Below are 21,210 nucleotides of genomic sequence, written 5' to 3'. Positions count from 1 at the left end.
AAAAAGAAAAGAAAAAGGGAGAGGCCAGGAGCGGTGGCTCATGCCTGTAATCCCAGCACTTTGGGAGGCCAAGGTGGGCAGATGACCTGAGGTCGGGAGTTCAGGACCAGCCTCACCAACATGGAGAAACCCCGTCTCTACTAAAAATACAAAAATAAAATAGCCAGGCATGGTGGTGCATGCCTGTAATCTCAGCACTCGGGAGGCTGAGGCAGGAGAATTGCTCGAACCCGCGAGGCGAAGGTTGTGGTGAGCCGAGGTCATGCCATTGCACTCCAGACTGGGCAACAAGAGCGAAACTCCAACTCAAAAATTTAAAAAAAAAAAAAAAAAGAAAGAAAAAAAAGGGAGAGATTATAGGAAGAAAAAGGAATTTAGTTGTCTTTTCTACAAAGCAGAAGTCATAGAGTTCCACTAAGAAGAAATAACTAGGGTTATTCTTAACATTTTTCTTTAAAAAAATTTTTAAAGAGAGATAGTGTCTCCGTTGCCCACATTGGAGTACAGTGGCTCGATCATAACTCACTGCCACCTCTGCCTCCTGAGTTCAAGAGATTCTCCTGCCTCAGTCTCCCAAGCAATTGGGATTACAGGTGCACGCCACCACACCCGGCTAATTTTTGTATTTTTAGTAGAGAGAGGGTTTTATCACTTTGGCCAGGCTGGTCTCAAACTCCTGACCTCAGGTGATCTGCCCGCCTCAGCCCCGCAAGGTGGTGAGATTACAGGTGTGAGCTGCCACACCTAGCTAATATTCTTAAATATATCTCTTTCTGTCATATAAACTTTTTTTTTTTTAACTTCTCTTTCTAAAACTGAGTGAAATCAACTACAATTTTACTTTAGGAATAAGGAGCAGCATAGTATAGAGGGGAAACGTGTTTCTACTCTTCACGCTTGGACTTATGCCTTGGTTCTGTCAATTCTGAGTCTCTTAACAAGTTTCCTAATTTCTCTGGGTCTCGGTTTGCTAATCTGTAAAACAGAGTAATACTCAGCTCCTAAGGGTTAGGAGAATTTGAGATAAACACATATAAAGAATTCTAGTACATAGTAGACAGTGAAGGAATCTTAACTGTTAATAAACAACACTAATACAGTGACCCTCACGATATGTGGGAGGGATTGGTTCCAAGCCTCCTCAGTATACCTAAATCCATGCATACTCAAGTCCCACAGTCACTCTGTGGAAGCCTCATATACAAAAAGTCAGCCCTCTATATAAGTTTCAAATCCAGCACACACTGTATTTTTGATCTGTATGGCAGAAAAACATCTGCATGTAAGTGGACCTGTGCAGTTCACGCCCACGTTATTCAAGGGTCTGCTGTATTGTTGCAAGTATTAGACACTACTCAAAATGCAATAAATTAGATTCCTTTAAACAATCACGTGAAACCAAGACAAAATAGAGTAAGTTAATGAGACATACTCCTGCAAAAAGTCCATATCCACGGATAGCAATAGATAACTCCTTGTTGTTCGAATCCACATTTCTGATGATTCCATAAAACTGCTCCATAAAGTACTGCAGTTTACTTTTATGCATTTCTGCATTTTTCGCCACCATATTAGAAACCTGCAAATACATAATATTTTGAAATATTTAATAGCAATGGAATCTTTACAAATACGGAAAAACTAGAACTGTTTAGATGCTACTAATGTACTATTATAGTCACACGCAATTGCTTTAAATCATAAAGACCCTTTGCTTCCATTTTGCTTAGTCTCTATCAGGTTCAGAAAAGTGTCTTAAATAAGGTTATGTGATACATTTTTCCTAGAGAAGGGACTAAGAGACCGAGGATACGCCTAAGCCTGAAAAGAAAAAAAAAACAGGTTTTGAAGTAAGATTATCTGAGGAAGCAAAGAGCAGTCTTTAGAGCTCACCTGTCACCCACACAGTAAAAGAGAGTTGTCAGGGGACCAGTGATTTCAGACGTCATCAATAAATACAGTTCAGAACAATCAGAATGACAAGACATCTCAGTTTTCAAAAAAATAAGCTACAAACTATAAAGCTTAAATCAAGTGATGCAAGGGGAAAATGTCGTCTGAGAAGCAAATAGATCATTATTTACCAAACCAAGAGACAAGATCCTAAATGCAAGAACTTATACAGGTATTCAGAGAGCATTCCCCATTTCAGCACAAAGACTGTCCAGAATAAGAATGGAAGGAATCTATCTAGACAATTATCAAAGACAGAAAAAAAAACCCACCTTCGGCCGGGCACAGTGGCTCAAGCCTGTAATCCCAGCACTTTGGGAGGCCGAGACGGGTGGATCACGAGGTCAGGAGATGGAGACCATCCTGGCTAACACGGTGAAACCCCGTCTCTACTAAAAAATACAAAAAAAAACTAGCCAGGCGAGGTGGCGGGCGCCTGTAGTCCCAGCTACTCGAGAGGCTGAGGGAGAAGAATGGCGCGAACCTGGGAGGCAGACCTTGCAGTGAGCTGCGATCCGACCACTGAACTCCAGCCTGGGCGACAGAGCGAGACTCTGTCTCAAAAAAAAAAAAAAAAACCCACCTTCCATTGCCAATTTATCCATACACTTCCCAATCCCCCTAAAGCCACTAGGTCTTAGGGCGTGACCTTCGGGAACTTTGCTATTTGTTTTAGAAGAATGAAACATTGTATATACTGTTTCATAATTTACTTCTTCACAAAACATATTATAAATGTTTCTCAAGAAGTAAACAAACAACAATATCATTTTACTTAACTACAGAATACCAAATATTATATACGATAATGTGTAACCACCTAAACACTGCTAATTTTCTGTATTGTATTCCCAGTAAGCATGTTTTTAATGCATCTTTATTCAACTATTTCCTGTATATAATATTAAAGACTCGAAAATAATTATTCAACAGTAGCAGAGGACAGATTAAAACATTATGGCTCATAAATATCATTATATATTACACTGCCACTGAAAATTAATCATACAGATGTCGGCCGAGCGCAGTAGCTCACACCTGTCATCCCAGCACTTTGGGAGGCCAAGAAGGGTGGATTACCTGAGGTCAGCCTGGCCAACATGCTGAAACCCTGTCTCTAATAAAAATACAAGGTCGGGCGTGGTGGCTCAAGCCTGTAATCCCAGCACTTTGGGAGGCCGAGACGGGTGGATCACGAGGTCAGGAGATCGAGACCATCCTGGCTAACACAGTGAAACCCCATCTCTACTAAAAAATACAAAAATGTAGCCAGGCGAGGTGGCGGGTGCCTGTAGTCCCAGCTACTCGGGAGGCTGAGGCAGTAGAATAGCGTAAACTCAGGAGGCGGAGCTTGCAGTGAGCTGAGATCCGGCCACTGCACTCCAGCCTGGGCGATAGAGCGAGACTCTGTCACAAAAAAAAAAAATACAAAAATTATCCAGGCACAGTGGCAGGTGCCTATAATCCCAGCTATTTGGGAGGCTGAGGCACGAGAATTGATTAAACGCAGGAGAGAGGTTGCAGTAACCCAAGCTCACGCCACTGCACTCCAGCCAGGGTGACAGAACAAAACTCCATCTCAAAAAAAAAAAAAAAAAACATATAGATGTCACTGTGAGGAAAATATATTCAACATAGAGGAAAATCTTAAGGCCAAAAAATTATGTATCCTTTATGTAAAGTCCTCTTTCCCTCTTCCTCTGTCCTCACTCCCTATTCTGAAGTAGGAGGGAAGGAGGGTCTCTCTCCTTGCTTGGGGCCTCAGGTCACAAGGGATGATCTAATAATGGGACTCATGGTGGGGCTGGCCACACCTGGTAACAATGTGACTCGGAATGGGAACTTTGGGTCACACAGAATCCTTGGAAGCTGAGACCCAACAACCCACTATGCCTACAGGGTGGGTCCCCAAGGGAAACCCCAAACACAGAGGTTTGGGGGAGCACCCAGTCAGTGCTCCACACATGCTGTCACACATGGATGCTGGGAAATGAATGCTGCCCTGACTCCATGGGGATAGGACCAGGGAAGCTCCACATTTGGTACTTTCTTAGTCTCTACACCATGTGCTGCTTCCTTTGGTTGATTTTTATCTGGGCCCTTTAGATGTAATAAACCATAGCTGTATCAAATTTGAGGGTGTATTGGAAACTCCCAAACTTGCAACAGGTATCAGTGCTGAAGGCAGCATTGAGGATAGTTCTCTTGAACTTCTCCCCTGACTAAGCTCGTACAACTTTCTCACGAGATTAGCAGGTAGAATATATTTCCTCAATGAAACTCTAAAATCTATTCAATGTAGTTTTTGTTAAGAATTGGAGTGGGGAACTGAAAAGTCTCTGGCAAGGATGTGAAACAGAGATGTCTGCGTGGTTCACTAAAGACAACCAGCGCAGTGGAGGGAGGGCTGGCGGGCTTCCCTGCGGGCCCATGCCCCACTCAGCCCTGTGCTAGGAAAGGCAGGCCATCACTAGGGAACAAGGCCCCAGGGGTGCCACCAGGGATGACCCCTCTGCACACATCCCAGACACTCCTCCTTGCTAACAAAGCATGAAATTCTGTCAAGATGTTTATTGCAGTAAATGTTCACTGAGATGCAAACATATTCATATGAATCAGTAAAAAGTAATTCCTCAGATTTTTATTTCCCTTAGCAACTAAGGCCAGCCAAGTTCAGCGGAACAGAAGTTTTATGAGGAGGACCAAGAAGAGGTAACCTAAAAGCCAAGAGTGACTTCAGGGAGAACACAGTCTGACAGGAAGGCCAAGTACAGCAGGGAGGCTAAGGAGGCAAGAGGGACAGGCGACAGAGGCAGGGGCCAAAGACAAGACCCATTGGCTCAGTTTTTTGGGAGGCAGGCCCAGACCTAAAAAAAGGATGGCAGTGCTCTCTCTTCTCCTTCCACACATCCTGGCTGTGACTCTCAAGCTAACACAACTGCAACACTGTTCACACAGGTTTGCAAGGATACCCTGTGAATGCAGTTACTGTTTACCCATGTATATAGCAGGGCCCCTAAGAAAACGTTTATTGTGAATCTCCAGTCCTTTCCCTCAGAGCAACCCCAGAAGTCCACTTCCTTAGTGGCCAGGCCCCTGCGGACATCTCTGGAAGCCCAGGATATCCTGGAGACCAGCGCTCAGAATGACAAGCAAGGTCTCCTCAGCCGACCAGACAAGCTTCCACATACGCAGGTGCAGATTCTATAACCACCTCCTATCGAGGTGGAAAATCCACAACGGCAAAGAGGCGCTCCTCGTTTTCAAGTTGACACACAAGCATCTATCTGTCCCCTGGAGACAGCTGGCCCTCCTCTTCCAGAAGAGATGGGGCTCAGCTATCCTCAGGCCTCCACCCACTCTCCAGCTCTGACCTCCCAGCCCTTTCGGCCACCTCCTCACCACCATGTCTTCACTCCATTAGACTTGTCTCAATCTGGGCTCTGAGGCCCTAATCAAATCTGGCATCTCCTTAGCTCTCTTTCAGTCTGGCTGCCTCCCATGAGGCTGGTTGATCAACAGCTTTCTGCTTTAAATACTACAGAAGCTAACAGATCAACTTATATTTATTTTCAAACACGTATGCATACAATGGGAATTTAATTCTGTGTGTGAAAGAATATTGTTAAATGACAGTTGAATGTGTGGTACCTGTTTCAGAAAGGATTCCAGGGCTGAAAGTGCAGCTTTTTTCAACTCTACATTTGTGTGGGCACACCACTTTAACAAGACTTCAAATAGAGACACGTAGTTGTCCAGAAGGCAGGTGCTAAACTGAGATGCATGCAGGGCAAATAGGCGCAAGCCAGCTGCAAATGCAAAAGCCATTATATTTAAAATCAGACGACATAAGACAGAACAGAAAACCAAAAAACCTGCAGGGATATGTCAAAGTCAAGACCGTGGTCAGGAAGATCTAGTACCATTACACTACAGTAACCCAGGGATCCCTGTCAGCCTCTAACGCTGCCAATCAACAGGCCCAACTTCACTAACAAATCCCAATACAAGGGTCAGAAGTGGAATCAGGATTCATTGAGGCAAAGGCAGAATCAAACAGCCTGGATCCCCTGAAAGATATCCTAAAATAAAATGATTTCAACCATGTAACCTGAGTATCACCATTTCAGCGAGCTTATTAAGTCACCGAAAGCCTCCCTGTAAATAACTGTGTGTGAAACATCACAGATGTTATCACATTTGCTTTCATTCAAAGTTTAAGCAAAAGCTTACCTGAGATGTTAATTTAGTAATCTAAACTATTATACCTCATTATAAACAGAATCCTACCTGAGGGCACAGCATATCTCTTCAGATCAATCTATTTTAGAAAAAAAAAAATTCACCATCAGTATTTGAAAGACTATACTGTAAAGGCATTAGAATAATATTAATAGTAATATTAATCCTACCTGAGGACGAATTGCCTTTAGTACAAAATTAAAAATCTCCCTTGATGTCTGGGGATCTAGGGAAATACCAAGAAGCCTCTGTTACAAATTGTAATAACAGTATCACATGACACACTTTACAGACAGCTTGACACCTATATTAACCCCATTAGTCTCTTGTGAATTCAGGAGAAACATCTTTCATCATTCCATCTAGCTAAAGTTGCAAGTTATTACTGCTGCACGGTTACGACTGCGAGAAAACAGAAAGAAAATCTGTAATAACAAAGACATGGTTTAAGCACCAACCCATCACTTACAAGCTCTGAGAGATTTAAACACCGACTCATCACTTACAAGCTCTGTTAGATAATCTCTCAGAGCCTCAATTTTCTTATTTGCAATAGGGACAGTATATACCTTTCTTTTAGGATAGTTTGGAGGATTAAATAAAATAACTTACTCATGGCCAAACATACCATTTCTCCCCAATACACCCAGGCATTTACTCAACACGTAGTACATGTAAGAAGAAGAAAAAAAAAAAAAAACAGGAAAAAAACAGTACACGCCAAGATATTATGACAATTACAAATACAAATAAATTATGATCTTTGACCTCGGCATACTTATTAACTAAAAGGGAAGATAAAACGGGCATACAATTATAACATGAGGCTCTAATCCTGGCCTGACTGACATCACAGTTATTTGCATAACTGTCTCCCACCGGATTATTCATTGTAGCTATAGAGTCATGCTTTATTCATCACTAATTTCTCTACCCTTCTAACAGTGACTCGTAATCAACAAAGACTCAAGAACTGTTTGCTTTTATTGCAAGGACTGACATATTTGAGACAGAGCCCTGATGATGATGTGATAGGAGCTGGAGAGAGAATGTGGTCAGAGAGGCCTTAAAGCAGAGACACATCTGCATGGTTGCAGGATGGTGGCATAAAAAAGATACAAAAAAAAGCTACTTTGGAATTCATGACAAGCAGATTTCTTCTGACTATGAGTATTCTATAAAGGCTTTCCAGATATGGGAGCATTTGTTCTGAGACTGAAAGAATAGGTACTAGTTGGGGAAAAGGTCATTCAAATAGAAAGTAATCATGTTAGTAAACACAAGTGTGCAGACACAAGGACACCCACAGTATACAGTGGGTTTGGGGTGTGGGGACTTGGCAAAGACAGACTTCTCCAGGCTCTGCCCTCCATGGTCCACTCTCCTGCAGCCCGTCCCTCTAGTGGCCCACTCCATGTACAAGCATAGTCTTGTTCTGCTTTTTTCAATGTGGTAAAACACACATATTTATCATTCAAACAATGTGTACAGATACAATTCGTTGGCACTAAATATATTCACACTGTTGTGTAACCATCACTATGGTCTATACCCAAAATGTTTTCACCATCAAAAACAGAAGCGTGCCCATCAAACACTAACTCCCATTTCCCCTCCCCCAGCCCCAGTAACCTCTATTTTACTTTGTCTCTGTGAATCTGACTACTCTACATACCTCGTGTAAGTGAAATCACACATTGTTTGCCTTTCATGGCTGGCTTATTCCACTTAGCAACCTGTCTGCAAGGTTCATCCATGCTGCAGCATGTGTCAGACTTTCCTGCCTTTTCAAGTCTGAATAATGTTCCATTCATCCCTGGATGAACACTTGGGTGGTTCTGGCCCTTTGGCTTACTATGGATTTGCTGCTAGGAACACGGGTGTGCAAATTCTGTTTGTTTCTTTTTTTTGAGACAGAATTTCGCTTTGTCACCCAGAATGGAGGGGAGTGGCATGATCTTGGCTCACCACAACCTCCACCTCCCGGGTTCAAGCAATTCTCTGCCTCAGCCTCTCGAGTAGATGGGATTACAGGTGGCTGCCACCACGCCCGGCTAATTTTTTTGTATTTTTAGTAGAGATGGGGTTTCACTATCTTGGCCAGGCTGATCTTGAATTCCTGACCTCATGATACACCCGCCTCAGCCTCCCAAAGTGCTGGGATTACAGGTGTGAGCCACCATGCCCTGCCTGCTTCTATTTTTTTTAAACCATCTCTTCGCCAGGTGCAGCAGCCCTCAGTCTCTCACAAACAGTCTCTCAATCCTACACTAACTCACATCCCACACCCAACAGCAGTCACGCAGACCCCTGTGAAACATCTCTTGGCCCACATCCACTCCTTTTTGAAAAGCCCTCGCTCCCACTCCATCTGGAATGAGATCCCAGCTCAGAAAACTCTCACACACCAACCCTGTGTCCTTCCCATCTCACTCTGGCCCACCTTGTGTACCTCCACACTCTCGACACGCCAGCTTTTATAGACCCTCGGACCACTGCATGCAGGCTAAGCACAGGGTCAGAGGCTGGCCGAGCATGGGGCCGGGTGCTGAGCACCCGCTGCCTGGAATGACTGCTCTTCCCAGCACTTCCCCAGTTGTCTCCCTCTCCTCCTTCTGACCACGACTTCTGCGTTACATCCTCAGAAAGTACCAGTGGGTCGTCTGCTCCACTTCTCCAAATTCTGGCATTCCTCTTCACTACACCCCACCTCTGGGCATTGCTGAACCCCAAAATCAGCAGAGCTGCTTTATTTGTTCATCTGTTTCCTCCACTAGACTGAGCTCATGATGGTAGGAACTTGGTGATTTCAATCACTGGTTTAACACCAAGTTAATCACTCTTTAGATAGATGGCACCCACAGCCAGGCACAGTGCCTCAAGCCTGTAATCTCAGCACCTTTGGGAGGCCAAGGCTGGTGGATCGCTTGAGCCTAGGAGTTCAAGACCAGACTGGGCAACATGGTGAAACCTCGTCTCTACTAAAAACACAAAAATTAGCCGGGCATGGCATCGCACACCTGTAATCCCAGCTACTTGGGAGGCTGAGGCACAAGAATCACTTGAACGCAGGAGGCAGAGGTTGCAGTGAGCCGAGATTGCACCACTGCACTCCAGCCTAGGTGACAGGGCAAGACTCAGTCTCAAAAAGAAAAAATAAAATAAAAATTACCAGGGCAAGGTGGCACGCACCTGTAGTCCCCAGCTACTTGGGGAGGGCCATGGTGGGAGGATCATTTGAGCCCAGGAGGTTGAGGATGCAGTGAGCCCATATCACAGCACTGAACTACAGCCTGGATAACAAAGTGAGACCCTGTCTCAAAAACAATGTTTACATATATATATACACACACACACACACGTATACATACACATATATATACAAATTTTTTTTGAGATAGAGTCTCATTCTGTCACCAGGCTGGAGGGCAGTGGCGCGATCTCGGGTCACTGCAGCCTCCGCCTCCCGGGTTCAAGATTACAGGCATGTGTCACCATGCCCAGCTAATTTTTGTATTTTTGGTAGAGACAGGGTTTCACCATGTTAGCCAGGATGGTCTCAATCTCTTGACCTTGTGATCTGCCCGCCTTGGCCTCCCAAAGTGCTGGGATTACAGGCGGGAGCCACCTTGCCCAGCCTTATAATTTTAATAACTCATTCATACAGTCTGTACTTCCTGGGTGCCTTATATATATGTATGAACAAATTAGTATTTAGTGCTTGAAGTCACATGATCGTGGCATCACAAAAATAGTATAAATTTTAGCCTCAGACCAAGGCTTAAATCCCAGACTTGTCATTTGTTAGTTTCCTAGTGTTGCCATAATAACTTACCACTAACTTAATAGTTTAAAACAATACAGATTTATTACCTATAGTTCCAGAAGTGAGAAGTCTGAAATGATTCTCATATTGAGCTAAATTCAAGGCATCAGCAGGGCTGTGCTCCTTCTGAGAGGCTCTAGGGGAGAACCCTTTTCTCGCTTCTCCAGCCTTGAGAGGCACCCCCATGCCTTGATTCCTGCCACCTTCCACATCCCCTTACTCTGGCCTCCTCTGTGCCTCCCTCTTCCACATGTAAGGACCCTGTGATCACACCAGGCCCATGGGGATGATCCAGGATCATCTCTCCACTTCAAGGTCAGCTGATTAGCAACCTTAACCCTGCTATGCCATGCAGTGTAACAGGGATGAGGATGGGAAACCCTGGTGGCCATTATTCTCCTAACTACACAAGTCACTGTGACTTGGGGCAAGTTACTTAACCTGTCTGAGTTGCAGTTTACTAATCTATACAACAGAGACATTTTACCTGCCATGCAGATTCATAATAGGAACTTGCCTTGCAACATGTCTAGAATAGTCCTTAACACACAAAAAATGAGCACTAAGTGCTACTATTTTCCTTCCACTATAAATGTTCACTGAGTGCCCGTTATAAGCCAAGTACACATAAAGACAAATAAGCACCATCACCTGCCAGCAGGGTCAAGGGAGAGAATCAAACATATGACCTAAGAAACTTAAAATATGACCGTAAGTGCTGTCACAGAGGGGAGTACAGAGGCCAGAGGAAGTGGCTCACCTCAGGGGAATCATAACTGCTTCCTAAAAGGGGTGACGGTTGAAAAGCAGCTGAGGAAGTGGGAGCCACAGGATACAGGAGAGAGGAGAGAGAACATAGGAAGGAAAATTACACAGGGCTACTCTAACAGTCTTGATAAGCAAGGAAGAAGGCATGGGTAGAAACATTAGCTTAAAATGAAACTGCTGCTTACATAGGTTAAAAAAAATCACTGGATATAAGCAATTTTGTAAGTTTCAACCTAATGGAAGAAAAACACAGAGTAGGTACAAACATTTGGTAATTACTTGAGGATAAAGTGATAAGGACGCCAGGGGTGGTGGCTCATGCCTTATAATCCCAGCACTTCGGGAGGCTGAGGCAGGTGGATCACCTAAGGTCAGGAGTTGGAGACCAGCCTGGCCAACATGGTGAAACCCCATCTCTACTAAAAATACAAAAATCAGCTGAGCATGGTGGCACATGCCTGTAACCCCAGCTACTCGGGAGGCTGAGGCAGGAGAAAGGCTTGAATCCAGGAGGCAGAGGTTGCAGTGAGCCAAGATCGCGCCATTGCACTCCAGGCTGGGTGATAAGAGCAAAACTCTGTCTCAAAAAAAAGAAAAAGTGATAAGAAAGAGCAAAGGAGTTTTTTTGTCCCCGCTTAAGATTATTTTAGGATCAGCTAGGTGCAGTGGCTCACACCTGTAATCCCAGCACTTCGGGAGCCGAGGTGGGCGGATCATGAGGTCAGGAGATGGAGACCATCCTGGCTAACACGGTGAAACCTATCTCTACTAAAAATACAAAAACAAAATTAGCTGGGTGTGGTGGCGGGTGCCTGTAGTCCCAGCTACTCAGGAGGCTGAGGCGGGAGAATGGCGTGAACCCAGAAGGTGGAGCTTGCGGTGAGCCGAGATCACGCCATTGCACCCTAGCCTGGGTGACAGCGAGACTCAGAAAAAAAAAAAAAGATTATTTTAGGATTAAAAGTTACATTTGTCTTTTCAGAAAAAGAAAAGAATTTCATTGGCCAGGCGTGGCAGGTCATGTCTATAATCCCAATGCTTTGGAGGCTGAGGTGGGAGGATCACTTGATGGGAGTTCAATACCAGCCTGGGCAACACAGCGAGACTATCTCTGCAAAATATAAAAGGAGCCAGGCATGGTGGTGCCTATAGTCTCAGCTATTCTTGAGGCTGAGGTGGGAGAACTACTTGAGCCAGGAGTTCAAGACTGCAGTGAGCCATGATTGTATCTGTGAGTAGCCACTGTACTCCAGCCTGGGGAGACCCCATCTCTTAAAAAAATTTAAAAAATGAAAAAACTGAACTTCAGCAAAATAAGGGATTTTTGTGTACCAAAAGACATAATCAACACCATGAAAATGTAACTCAAAAAATGAGAGAAGGGCCAGGTGCAGTGGCTCACACTTGTAATCCCAGCACTTTGGGAGGCCAAGGTGGGCAGATCTCTTGGTTGGAGACCAGCCTGGGCAACATGGGGAAACCATGTCCCTTCAAAAAGTACAAAAATTAGTCATCTGTGGTGGCATATGCCCGTGGTCCCAGCTACTTGGGAGGCTGAGGTAGGAGGATCACTTGAGCCCAGGAGGTGGAGGCATGCAGAGAGCCATGTTCGCATCACTGCACTCCAGCCTGGGCAACAGAGTGAGACCCTGTCTCAAAAAAAAAAAAAGAAAGAAAAGAAAAAGGGAGGGAGAAAATATTTGCAAATATATATCATATATCTGATAAGAAACTGGTATCTAACTAGGCATAGTGGCTCACGCCTGTAATCCTAGTACTTTGGGGAGCCAAGGCAGGAGGATTACTTGAGCCCAGGAGCTAGAAACCAGCTTGGGCAACATGGCAAAACCTTGACTCTACAAAAAATTTTTTAATATTAGGTGTACACCTTTGGTCCTAGCTACTTGGGAGGCTAATGTGGGAGGATTCCTCGAGCCCAAGAAGTTGAGGCTGCACTGGGCCACGTTTGAGCCATTGCACTCCAGCCTGGGTGAGAGAGCAAGACCCTGTCTCCAACAAAAAAAAAAAAAAAAAAAAAAAAAGAAAGAAGAAAATGATATCTACAACTCAACAAAAAGTCAAACAAACCAATTAACCTAAAAAATGGGCAAAAGATCTGAATAGACATTTCTCCAAAGACACACAAATGGCGAGTAAGTACATGAAAAGATGCGCAACCAACATTATTCATCATCAGGGAAATGCAAATCAAAACCACGAGACATCCCTTCATAACCATTAGGCATTAGGATGTCCACTACCAAAAATACAGAAAATGAGAAGTCAGTAAGGATGTGGAGAAGCTGCAACCCTTGTGCACTGCTGGTGGGAATGTAAAATGCTGCAGCCACTGTGAAAAACAGTATGACGATTCCTCAGAAAATTTAAAACTAAGGTTACCATACAATCCAACAATCATAATTCTAAGTATATACCCAAAAGAATCCAAAGCAGGGACTGCCAACAGATTTCTGTACAATGATCATGGCACTACTACTGAGAATAACCACTAAGTAGAGGCAAACCAAGTGTCCATACATGGATGAATGAATCAACAAAATGCAGTGAATACACACAGGAATATGATTCAGCCTTTGAAAAGAAGACAATGCTGACACATCAGGATATGGACGAACCTGAAAGACACTAGCCTAAGTGAAATAAGCAACACAGAAAAAGCTACATACCATGAGTTCATCTGTATAACTTTTTGAAATGACGAAACCACAGACGGAGACAGATGAGCCGTTATTAGGGGGCCAAGACGGGGGAAGAGGTTAACTATGGCTCTAACTAAGTCAGTAGCACACGGGACCCTTGTGCTAATCAACCTGTTCAATATCTTGACTACAATGGCACATACACGTGACAGAATTACACAGAACTCGCTGGGTGTGGTGGCTCATGCCTATAATTCCAGCACTTTAGGAGACCAAGGCGGGCAGATTACTTGAGCCCAGGAGTTCAAGACCAGCCTGGGCAACATAGTGATATCCTGTCTCAATTATTAAAAAAAAAAAAAAAAAAATTTTTAAAGGGCCGGGTGCAATGGCTCACGCCTGTAATTCCAGAACTTTGGGAAGCCGAGGCAGGTGGATCACTAGAGCCCATGAGTTTGAGAACAGCCTGGCCAACATGATGAAACTCCATCTCTACTAAAAATACAAAAATTAGGCCAGGCGTGGTGGCTCACGCCTGTAATCCCAGCATTTTGGGAGACCAAGGTGGGCAGATCACTTGAGGTCAGGAGTTCAAAACCAGCCTGGCCAACTTGGTGAAACCCCATCTCTACCAGAAATACAAAAAAAATTAGCGGTTTAGTGGCGAGCGCCTGTAATCCCAGGTACTCAGGAGGCTGAGGCAGGAGAATCACTTGAATCTGGGAGGCAGAGGCTGCAGTGACCTGAGATGGAGCCACTGCACTCCACCACCCTGGGCGACAGAGCAAGACTCCATCTCAAAAAAAAAAAAAAAAAAAAATTAGCCAGGCGTGGTGGTGCATGCCTATAGTCCCAGCTATTCAGGAGGCTGAAGTGAAGAACTGTTTGAACCTGGGAAGCAGAGGTTGCAGTGAGCCAAGAAAGTACCACTACACTCCAGTCTGGGCGACACAGCAAGATTCTGTCTCAAAAAAAATAAAATGTAAAACAACTGCACAGAACTAAATACACCTACACAAATGTGTGCATGTTAAACTGGTGAGATCTAACAAAGCTCAGCGGACAACATCAATGTTAACGCCCACCATGCTGTTGTGCTGTAGTTGGGAAAGATGTCCTGGGGAGGGCCCACAGGTCCCTCTATATTATTTCTCACTACTGTATGTGAATTCAGGATTGCTTAAGAGTTCAAAGATATAATCAGGCATTGCTGGTTAGACTTAGTTTTTGAATAAAGAAAATCAAGTGAAGCCAAGCAATACCTTCTTCCATGGACTTAGTGAAGTTGCAGAGAAGTGAGGACAACCCCTTCAGACATCCTGCCAGAACAGGTAGTTTGGGCTCTCTTACTGCTGATGTCATCTAAAAGGAAAGATTTAAGAAAATGTCATTACAAGAAAAAAATACAACCACGTCTACGGAAGCAGAATGTCATAAATTTTATCATACCTGGGTCTTAAGTTCACCCAGAAAAGCGCGGAACAGGTTTTCTGCATTATTTATCATCTCACTAGGATGAACTTCACCCAATAATCCCAGGAGCTCATACACTTTTTCTAAAACTGAAAAGAAAATTTTAGACAAGGGCTCAAACTACATTTAAATAAGTTATACTAACCAAAACGTATGAAGAAAATAAAATAATGTGAAGTTCAAAATTAATTTTACAATAAGATATATAAAATATAAAGCTTTTAGGGCTGCATTTTTTCCTAAGTTTTATGCAAATGTATTAATCATATTTGACATGTGAGTTTTCCATTTAAAGGAATAATTTTGTAAAAATTAACATTTTTAGGAAGGGAAGTCTTCACATGTTTTTTGGTTTCATTTTGGTTTATTTTCAGCAAAAAGGATTCATCTGTGAAACATATAAGACCTTGGTAGAGAAAATCTAAGTCTTACGCTAATAATTTGTTAATATTAACTTGCTAAACTATTTGAAAATAACATGTAAATGCATCTCACCTGTATCTGGTATTTTTTTTTTCAATGCAAGTTCTCCATAGAATTTACTAAATAATTCTCCAATTTTAAATTCATCCATGAGTCTAGAACTTCTAAAAGTCTGAAGTAACTAAAAGAATACAAATTAGTACATCAATGTAGTGTGGGAATCAAGAAAAATAAAATAATACAAATTAGCATTCTCTCTAAAGAGGGAAATAAAGGGATTCCTCTATCTCAGTGCCTCTGCACACAGCAAAAGTTCAGAATTAGGTGTGTCTCAAGGATTTACACTTGGTCTCTCAGGATTCACATCCACCCAGCTTATCTGGAAATTAGAGGTTGAGATGGGTGGTGTAAGAACACCAGAGGAAGAATACTCTAGGCTTAACTGTTACCTTCCCAAGAAACCAACATGACTAGAACCTTTCTCCCAGAAGCCTACAAAACCAAGGACCAACCAGAAACAAAGGAATTCTAAAATACAAATGCCAAAAAAAAAAAACAGAAACAGGTCACAGTAACCCCAACAACCACTTAATTGCAACATATCAACCGATTCCTGCTGGACACGGTGGCTCACGCCTATAATCCCAGCACTTTGGGAGGCCGAAGCAGGCAGATTACAAGGTCAGGAGTTCAAAACCAGTGTGACCAACATAGTGAAATCCCGCCTCTACTAAAAATACAAAAATTAGCCAGGCATGGTGGCACATGCCTGTAATCCCAGCTACTCAGGAGGCTGAGGCAGGAGAATCGCTTGAACCTGGAAGACAGAAGTTGCAGTGAGCTGAGATTGCACCACTGCACTCCAGTCTGGATGACAGAACAAGACTCTATCTCAAAAAAAAAAAAAAGAAAAAAAAACATATGAACTCTTTCCCAGTGCTAAGATTTTAGGAAAAACCTCAGAGATACAAGGTGATCTTTCAGCAATTCCTAACAGCATTAGGTTTTGCCAAAGGCAGTAAGGGTGATAAATGAAAGAGCAATAAATTCTTTAGTCATTTTCCTATTTCATTCTGCTCACAACTCAGAATTCTTCTTTTACTGCCCAGAAGAGTCTGAGAACAAAAAGTCAGGGTACTGTCAGGTGATGGTTGGAAAATGTGCATATTACCCATACATCAGTGTGATTAGATCCTATCCTTCCCCAAACACATCACCCAAAATACAACTCAAAACTCTGACTTTCTTTTAAAAGTTATACGTTTAATATAAAATGCACGTACTTAAAAACATAATTACCTTAATAAGAAGGTCCAGGGCTGGAATTTTACATTTAGCAGCTCTATCTTTTGTATAAACACTGGTACAAGTATTCTAGGTTTAAAAAAAAAATAACCAAAATCATCAATAAGATATAAAAACTGAGACTCAGCAATATCTGAAACTACGTCTCAAAGAGGAGCAATATCAAAATTCAGTATTTAGCTGTGGAAAATATAACATTAGGCTGGGCGCGGTGGCTCATGCCTATAAACCCAAAACTTTGGGAGGCTGAGGTAGGCGATCACCTGAGGTCAGGAGTTCGAGACCAGCCTGGCCAGCATGGTGAAACCGTCTCTACTGAAAACATAAAAATTAGCCGGGCATGGTGGCACACGCCTGTAATCCCAGCTACTCAGGAGGCTGAGGGAGGAGAATCGCTTGAACTCGGGAGACAGAGGTGGCAGCGAGCCAAGATTGTGCCACCGCACTTCAGCCTGGGTGACAGATCAAGACTCCGCCTCAAAAAAAGAAAAAAGTATTCACCAGACTCCGTGGTTGGTGTCTGCAATCCCTTTGGGGATTACAGTGTGGTTCATGCCTGTAAGCAATTTGGAAGGTGGAGACGGAAAGATCACTTGAGCCCAGGAGTTCGAGACCAGCCTGGGCAACAAGGCAAAACCCTGTCTCTACCAAAAAAAAAAAAAAAAACCCACAAAAATTAGCTGGGCATAGTAGCACATGCCTGTGGTCCCAGCAACTTGGGAGGCTGAGGTATGAGAATCACCTGAGCCCACGAGATGGAGGATGCAGTGAGCCATGATCACACCACTGCACTCCAGCCTGGATGACAGAGCAAAACCCTGTCTCACAAAATAAAAATAAATAAACAATAAAAATACAAATACAAATTATTATTATTTTTTTGAAATGGAATTTCGCTCTTGTCGCCCCGGCTGCAGTGAAGTTATCAAGAAGCCGTCAGGGCCCCAGGGAGCCCAAGGTGCTACTGCCACCTCCTCAGGAAAGAAATTATCAAAGTAGTTTCTCTGACAAAGGCCTTAGCTTACTAAATCTAAATAACTAATGGGCAACAAGAGCAAAACTCCATCTCAAAAAAAAAAAAAAAAAAACTAATGAAGAGCCCACTTCATTTGTAACACAATGAAGCAGAAATAAGCAAATTCCCCAATAAGAAAGGAAAATGTTTTATCTTTAAAATAAAAATCCAAGTTCCTTACACCATAAGTTAAAACAGATGTTGATATATAATGTAATAAGGTATGTTTTTTTAATTCTTACCTTAATTTCAACACAGTAAGGCGCGATCTTCTGGCCCATTTTTTCTAAGAAAATACATAAAAACTTTAGGATTTCTTCTCTACATTCACGAAACTGTAATGAAAGAGATACATATTGTAAATATGGGTAACAGGAGTCACTCCAGGAATATACAAGAAAAGCAAAACGAAAATTGTCAACTTACTTCAATACTGTTGAGTGACTTCCGGACAAATACAAGCAAACCGAAATCTCTGGAAAAAACTAAAGATGTCTGTAATGCTGTTCAAAAAAATAAGTAAGCAAGTTAAGAGAGTGCCAAGAGCATCATGTAAATCACTCCTAAAGGGGCTGCAATGATTCTTTCTTTTATTACCACTTTTTTTTGAGACCGAGTCTCACTCTGTTGCCCAGGATGGAGTGCAGTGACTCTGGCTCACTGCAGGCTCCGCCTCCCAGGTTCACGCCATTCTCCTGCCTTAGCCTCCTGAGTAGCTGGGACTAAAGGTGCCCGCCACTCTGGCTAATTTTTTTGTATTTTTAGTAGAGACAGGGTTTCACTATGTTAGCGAGGATGGTCTCAATCTCCCGACCTCGTGATCCACCCACTTAGGCCTCCCAAAATGCTGGGATTACAGGTGTGAGCCACCGCGCCTGGCCAAGGATGGAATGGTTTTCAAGGCAGCCTTATAAATATAAAACACTAACCCAAGGTTGCTATATTAAAACAAAAAAAGCAGAAAATTCTAGACAATGTTCCACAGGGAAGCAGTAGGCAGAATAATGGCCCCAAAGATGCCTGCATCCCAATCCCTGGGGTCACATCTTGTGAATATGTAAAATGTATATAGCAAAAGGAAATTGAGCTTGCAGATGGAATTAAGGTAGCTAATCAGCTGACCTTAAAATGGGAAGATCATACTGGATTATCCAGAGAGCCCAATGTAATCATACAGGCCTTTAAAGTAAGGAGATGAAGAAGAGTTGATCAGAGAGACAGGAAGTTGGGAAAGCAGGAGATTCCAAACCTCTGCTTGACATGCTGTTGCTGGCCTTGAAGACCAAGGGAAGGGAGCTGTGATCCAAGGAAAGGGGACAGTTTCAAGAAGTATGGAATGTCAGGGACCTCAATCCTATAACCTGAATGAATAAGGCAATGGATCCTCCCCAAGAGCCTTCAGAAAGAAAGCAGTCCTGCGTGGTGCTTTGGTTCTAGCTTGGTGAGACCTGTGTGGGATTCTGACTCACAGAATCCCCCTTACAGTGGGAACTGTAAGAGTAACAGACCTGGCCGGGCGCGGTGGCTCAAGCCTGTAATCCCAGCACTTTGGGAGGCCGAGACGGGCGGATCACGAGGTCAGGAGTTCAAGACCATCCTGGCTAACACGGTGAAACCCCGTCTCTACTAAAAAATACAAAAAACTAGCCGGGCGAGGTGGCGGGCGCCTGTAGTCCCGGCTACTCGGGAGGCTGAGGCAGGAGAATGGCGTAAAAACCCGGGAGGCAGAGCTTGCAGTGAGCTGAGATCCGGCCACTGCACTCCAGCCTGGGCGACAGAGCGAGACTCCATCTCAAAAAAAAAAAAAAAAAGAGTAACAGACCTGTGCTGTTTTAAATTACTAAGCTTGTGATAATTGTTACAGCAGCAATAAGGAACTAATACACTTCCCCTGGAATCTCTCAAGTGAAAGGAGGTATGTCATGAATGGAAGGTAAACTTGGAAGTGCTTTAGACACAAGTTACTAAACAAACAAAAATGAATGCTAAATTTGAAACCCTAAGGAGAGAAAGTAACCACACAATGTTTTGTGTTTGATATTTCCCCATTGTTAACATATTCTTGACAACAAATAGAATATATAGAATTCATGTATATAGCATCTTTTTTTTTTTTTTTTGAGACAGAGTCTTGCTTCATTGCCCAGTCTGGAGTGCAGTGGCACAATCTCAGCTCACTGCAACCTCCCTCTCCTGGGTTCAAGCCATTCTCCTCTCTCAGCCTCCCGAATAGCTGAGACTATAGGCGCTCGCCACCATGCCCAGCTAATTTTTGTATTTTTAGTAGAGACAAGGTTTCACCATACTGGTCAGGTTGGTCTGGAACTCCTGACCTCAGGTGATCCACCTGCCACAGCCTCCCAAAGTGCTGGGATTACAGGCATAAGCCACTGCACCGTGCCACATACAACATCTTGTTTAAACTGTTTTAAGTTATTCCTATAACATATTCACTCCTAGACCCTCCGGAAGAAAATCTCACCTTTTAATAGGGCACAACATCAAGAGGTCTGCACACTCGTGTTTTAAAGAAGGAATACGGGAGTTTCTACACAACGAAATATTCGATTATTTAAAGTGCTAAAAAGAGGCACTTTTACCACAGAGAGGAAAAAGTTCGCACCCAGGCATTGCTAAAGAGTTAAAAGAACATGACTTCAATTGTATTTCTTCAATTTTTCTCAAGGTAGGAACAGTAAATATAGGGGTTTCGAAAAGGTACTGGTGGGATTAGGCGAGATTCAGGTGAAAGAAAATACTTTCTCTTGGCCGGCCCCAGTGGCTCATGTCTGTAATCCCAGCATTTGGGAGGCCGAGGCGGGCGGATCATGAGGTTAGGAGTTCGAGACCAGCCTGACCAACACGGTGAAACCCCATCTCTACTAAAAACACAAAAAAATTAGCCCGGTGTGGTGGCGCGCGCCTGTAATCCCAGCTACTCGGGGGGCTGAGGCAGGAGAATAGCTTGAACCCAGGAGGCGGGGGTTGCAGTCAGCCGAGATCGCGCCACTGCACTCCCGCCTGGGCGACAGAGCCAGATGCCGTCTCAAAAAAAAAAAAAAAAAATTATTTCTCTTGCCCTCCCCCCCACTCTGTATAGCAAGGATTGCCAAATTAGGGGTCGTTTTCACCAACTTTGGCTTTAAAATATCTTTCTTCTAATACTAGGGAGTAAAAAGCAGTATGAAAAATCACTTTATACACACGCACAGAAATTCCCCCCAAGAATCTAATCGCTGTACTTCAAAATACCGTCATCTAAACACAGAGAGAAGCGCCGGGCTGCCCGGCTCCAGAACGACTCGGGAAGCCAGGACCCACCCGCGGCCCAGCTCGGGCCGGTACCCACCCAGAACCGCGGGGCTGCTGCTCAGGACGCATTCCTGCCCCAGGCCGCGGATCAGCTGATGACCGGCCAGGGCAGCACCGCAGCGGTCCGCGGCGGACAAGGTCTCCTGCAGCCGCAGCAGGGAGCAACGCACACCGGCTCCGGAGCCCGCCATGCCGCCGAGTCCCACTCCCGCGCGTGCGCCCGCTCAGCCCGG

The 21,210-nt window shown here is 43.7% G+C and overlaps 1 protein-coding gene and 1 long non-coding RNA gene across 5 annotated transcripts in view; one reads left to right on the top strand and one right to left on the bottom strand.

The window, feature by feature from the left end:
* The window catches only part of PRKDC (protein kinase, DNA-activated, catalytic subunit), a 189,509-nt gene extending 168,301 nt beyond the window's left edge, over positions 1-21,208 (bottom strand). For 3 of the 4 annotated variants that reach the window (XM_050800348.1, XM_050800347.1, XM_050800349.1), the window contains exons 1-11: positions 21,015-21,169; positions 18,092-18,168; positions 17,908-18,000; positions 16,645-16,719; positions 15,418-15,526; positions 14,899-15,011; positions 14,712-14,811; positions 6,366-6,421; positions 6,244-6,274; positions 5,605-5,762; positions 1,433-1,579 (exon numbers count right to left, since the gene is read on the bottom strand). In XM_050800348.1, the coding sequence (XP_050656305.1) occupies positions 1,433-1,579; positions 5,605-5,762; positions 6,244-6,274; positions 6,366-6,421; positions 14,712-14,811; positions 14,899-15,011; positions 15,418-15,526; positions 16,645-16,719; positions 17,908-18,000; positions 18,092-18,168; positions 21,015-21,168 (1,113 nt within the window). In that variant the 5' untranslated portion in view covers position 21,169. Of the gene's footprint in view, positions 1-1,432; positions 1,580-5,604; positions 5,763-6,243; positions 6,275-6,365; positions 6,422-14,711; positions 14,812-14,898; positions 15,012-15,417; positions 15,527-16,644; positions 16,720-17,907; positions 18,001-18,091; positions 18,169-21,014 lie in introns of all 4 variants that reach the window. The other variant, XM_050800346.1, reaches the window with a different exon arrangement.
* LOC126960794 (uncharacterized) overlaps positions 1-21,210 on the top strand; it is a 114,934-nt gene that overhangs the window by 75,409 nt on the left and 18,315 nt on the right. The window lies entirely within an intron of this gene.

This window comes from Macaca thibetana, chromosome 8, assembly GCF_024542745.1.
Source record: "Macaca thibetana thibetana isolate TM-01 chromosome 8, ASM2454274v1, whole genome shotgun sequence".
NCBI lineage: Eukaryota > Metazoa > Chordata > Mammalia > Primates > Cercopithecidae > Macaca > Macaca thibetana.
Note: the sequence above shows the minus strand (reverse complement) of the source record. Positions and strands in the feature narration are given on the sequence as shown.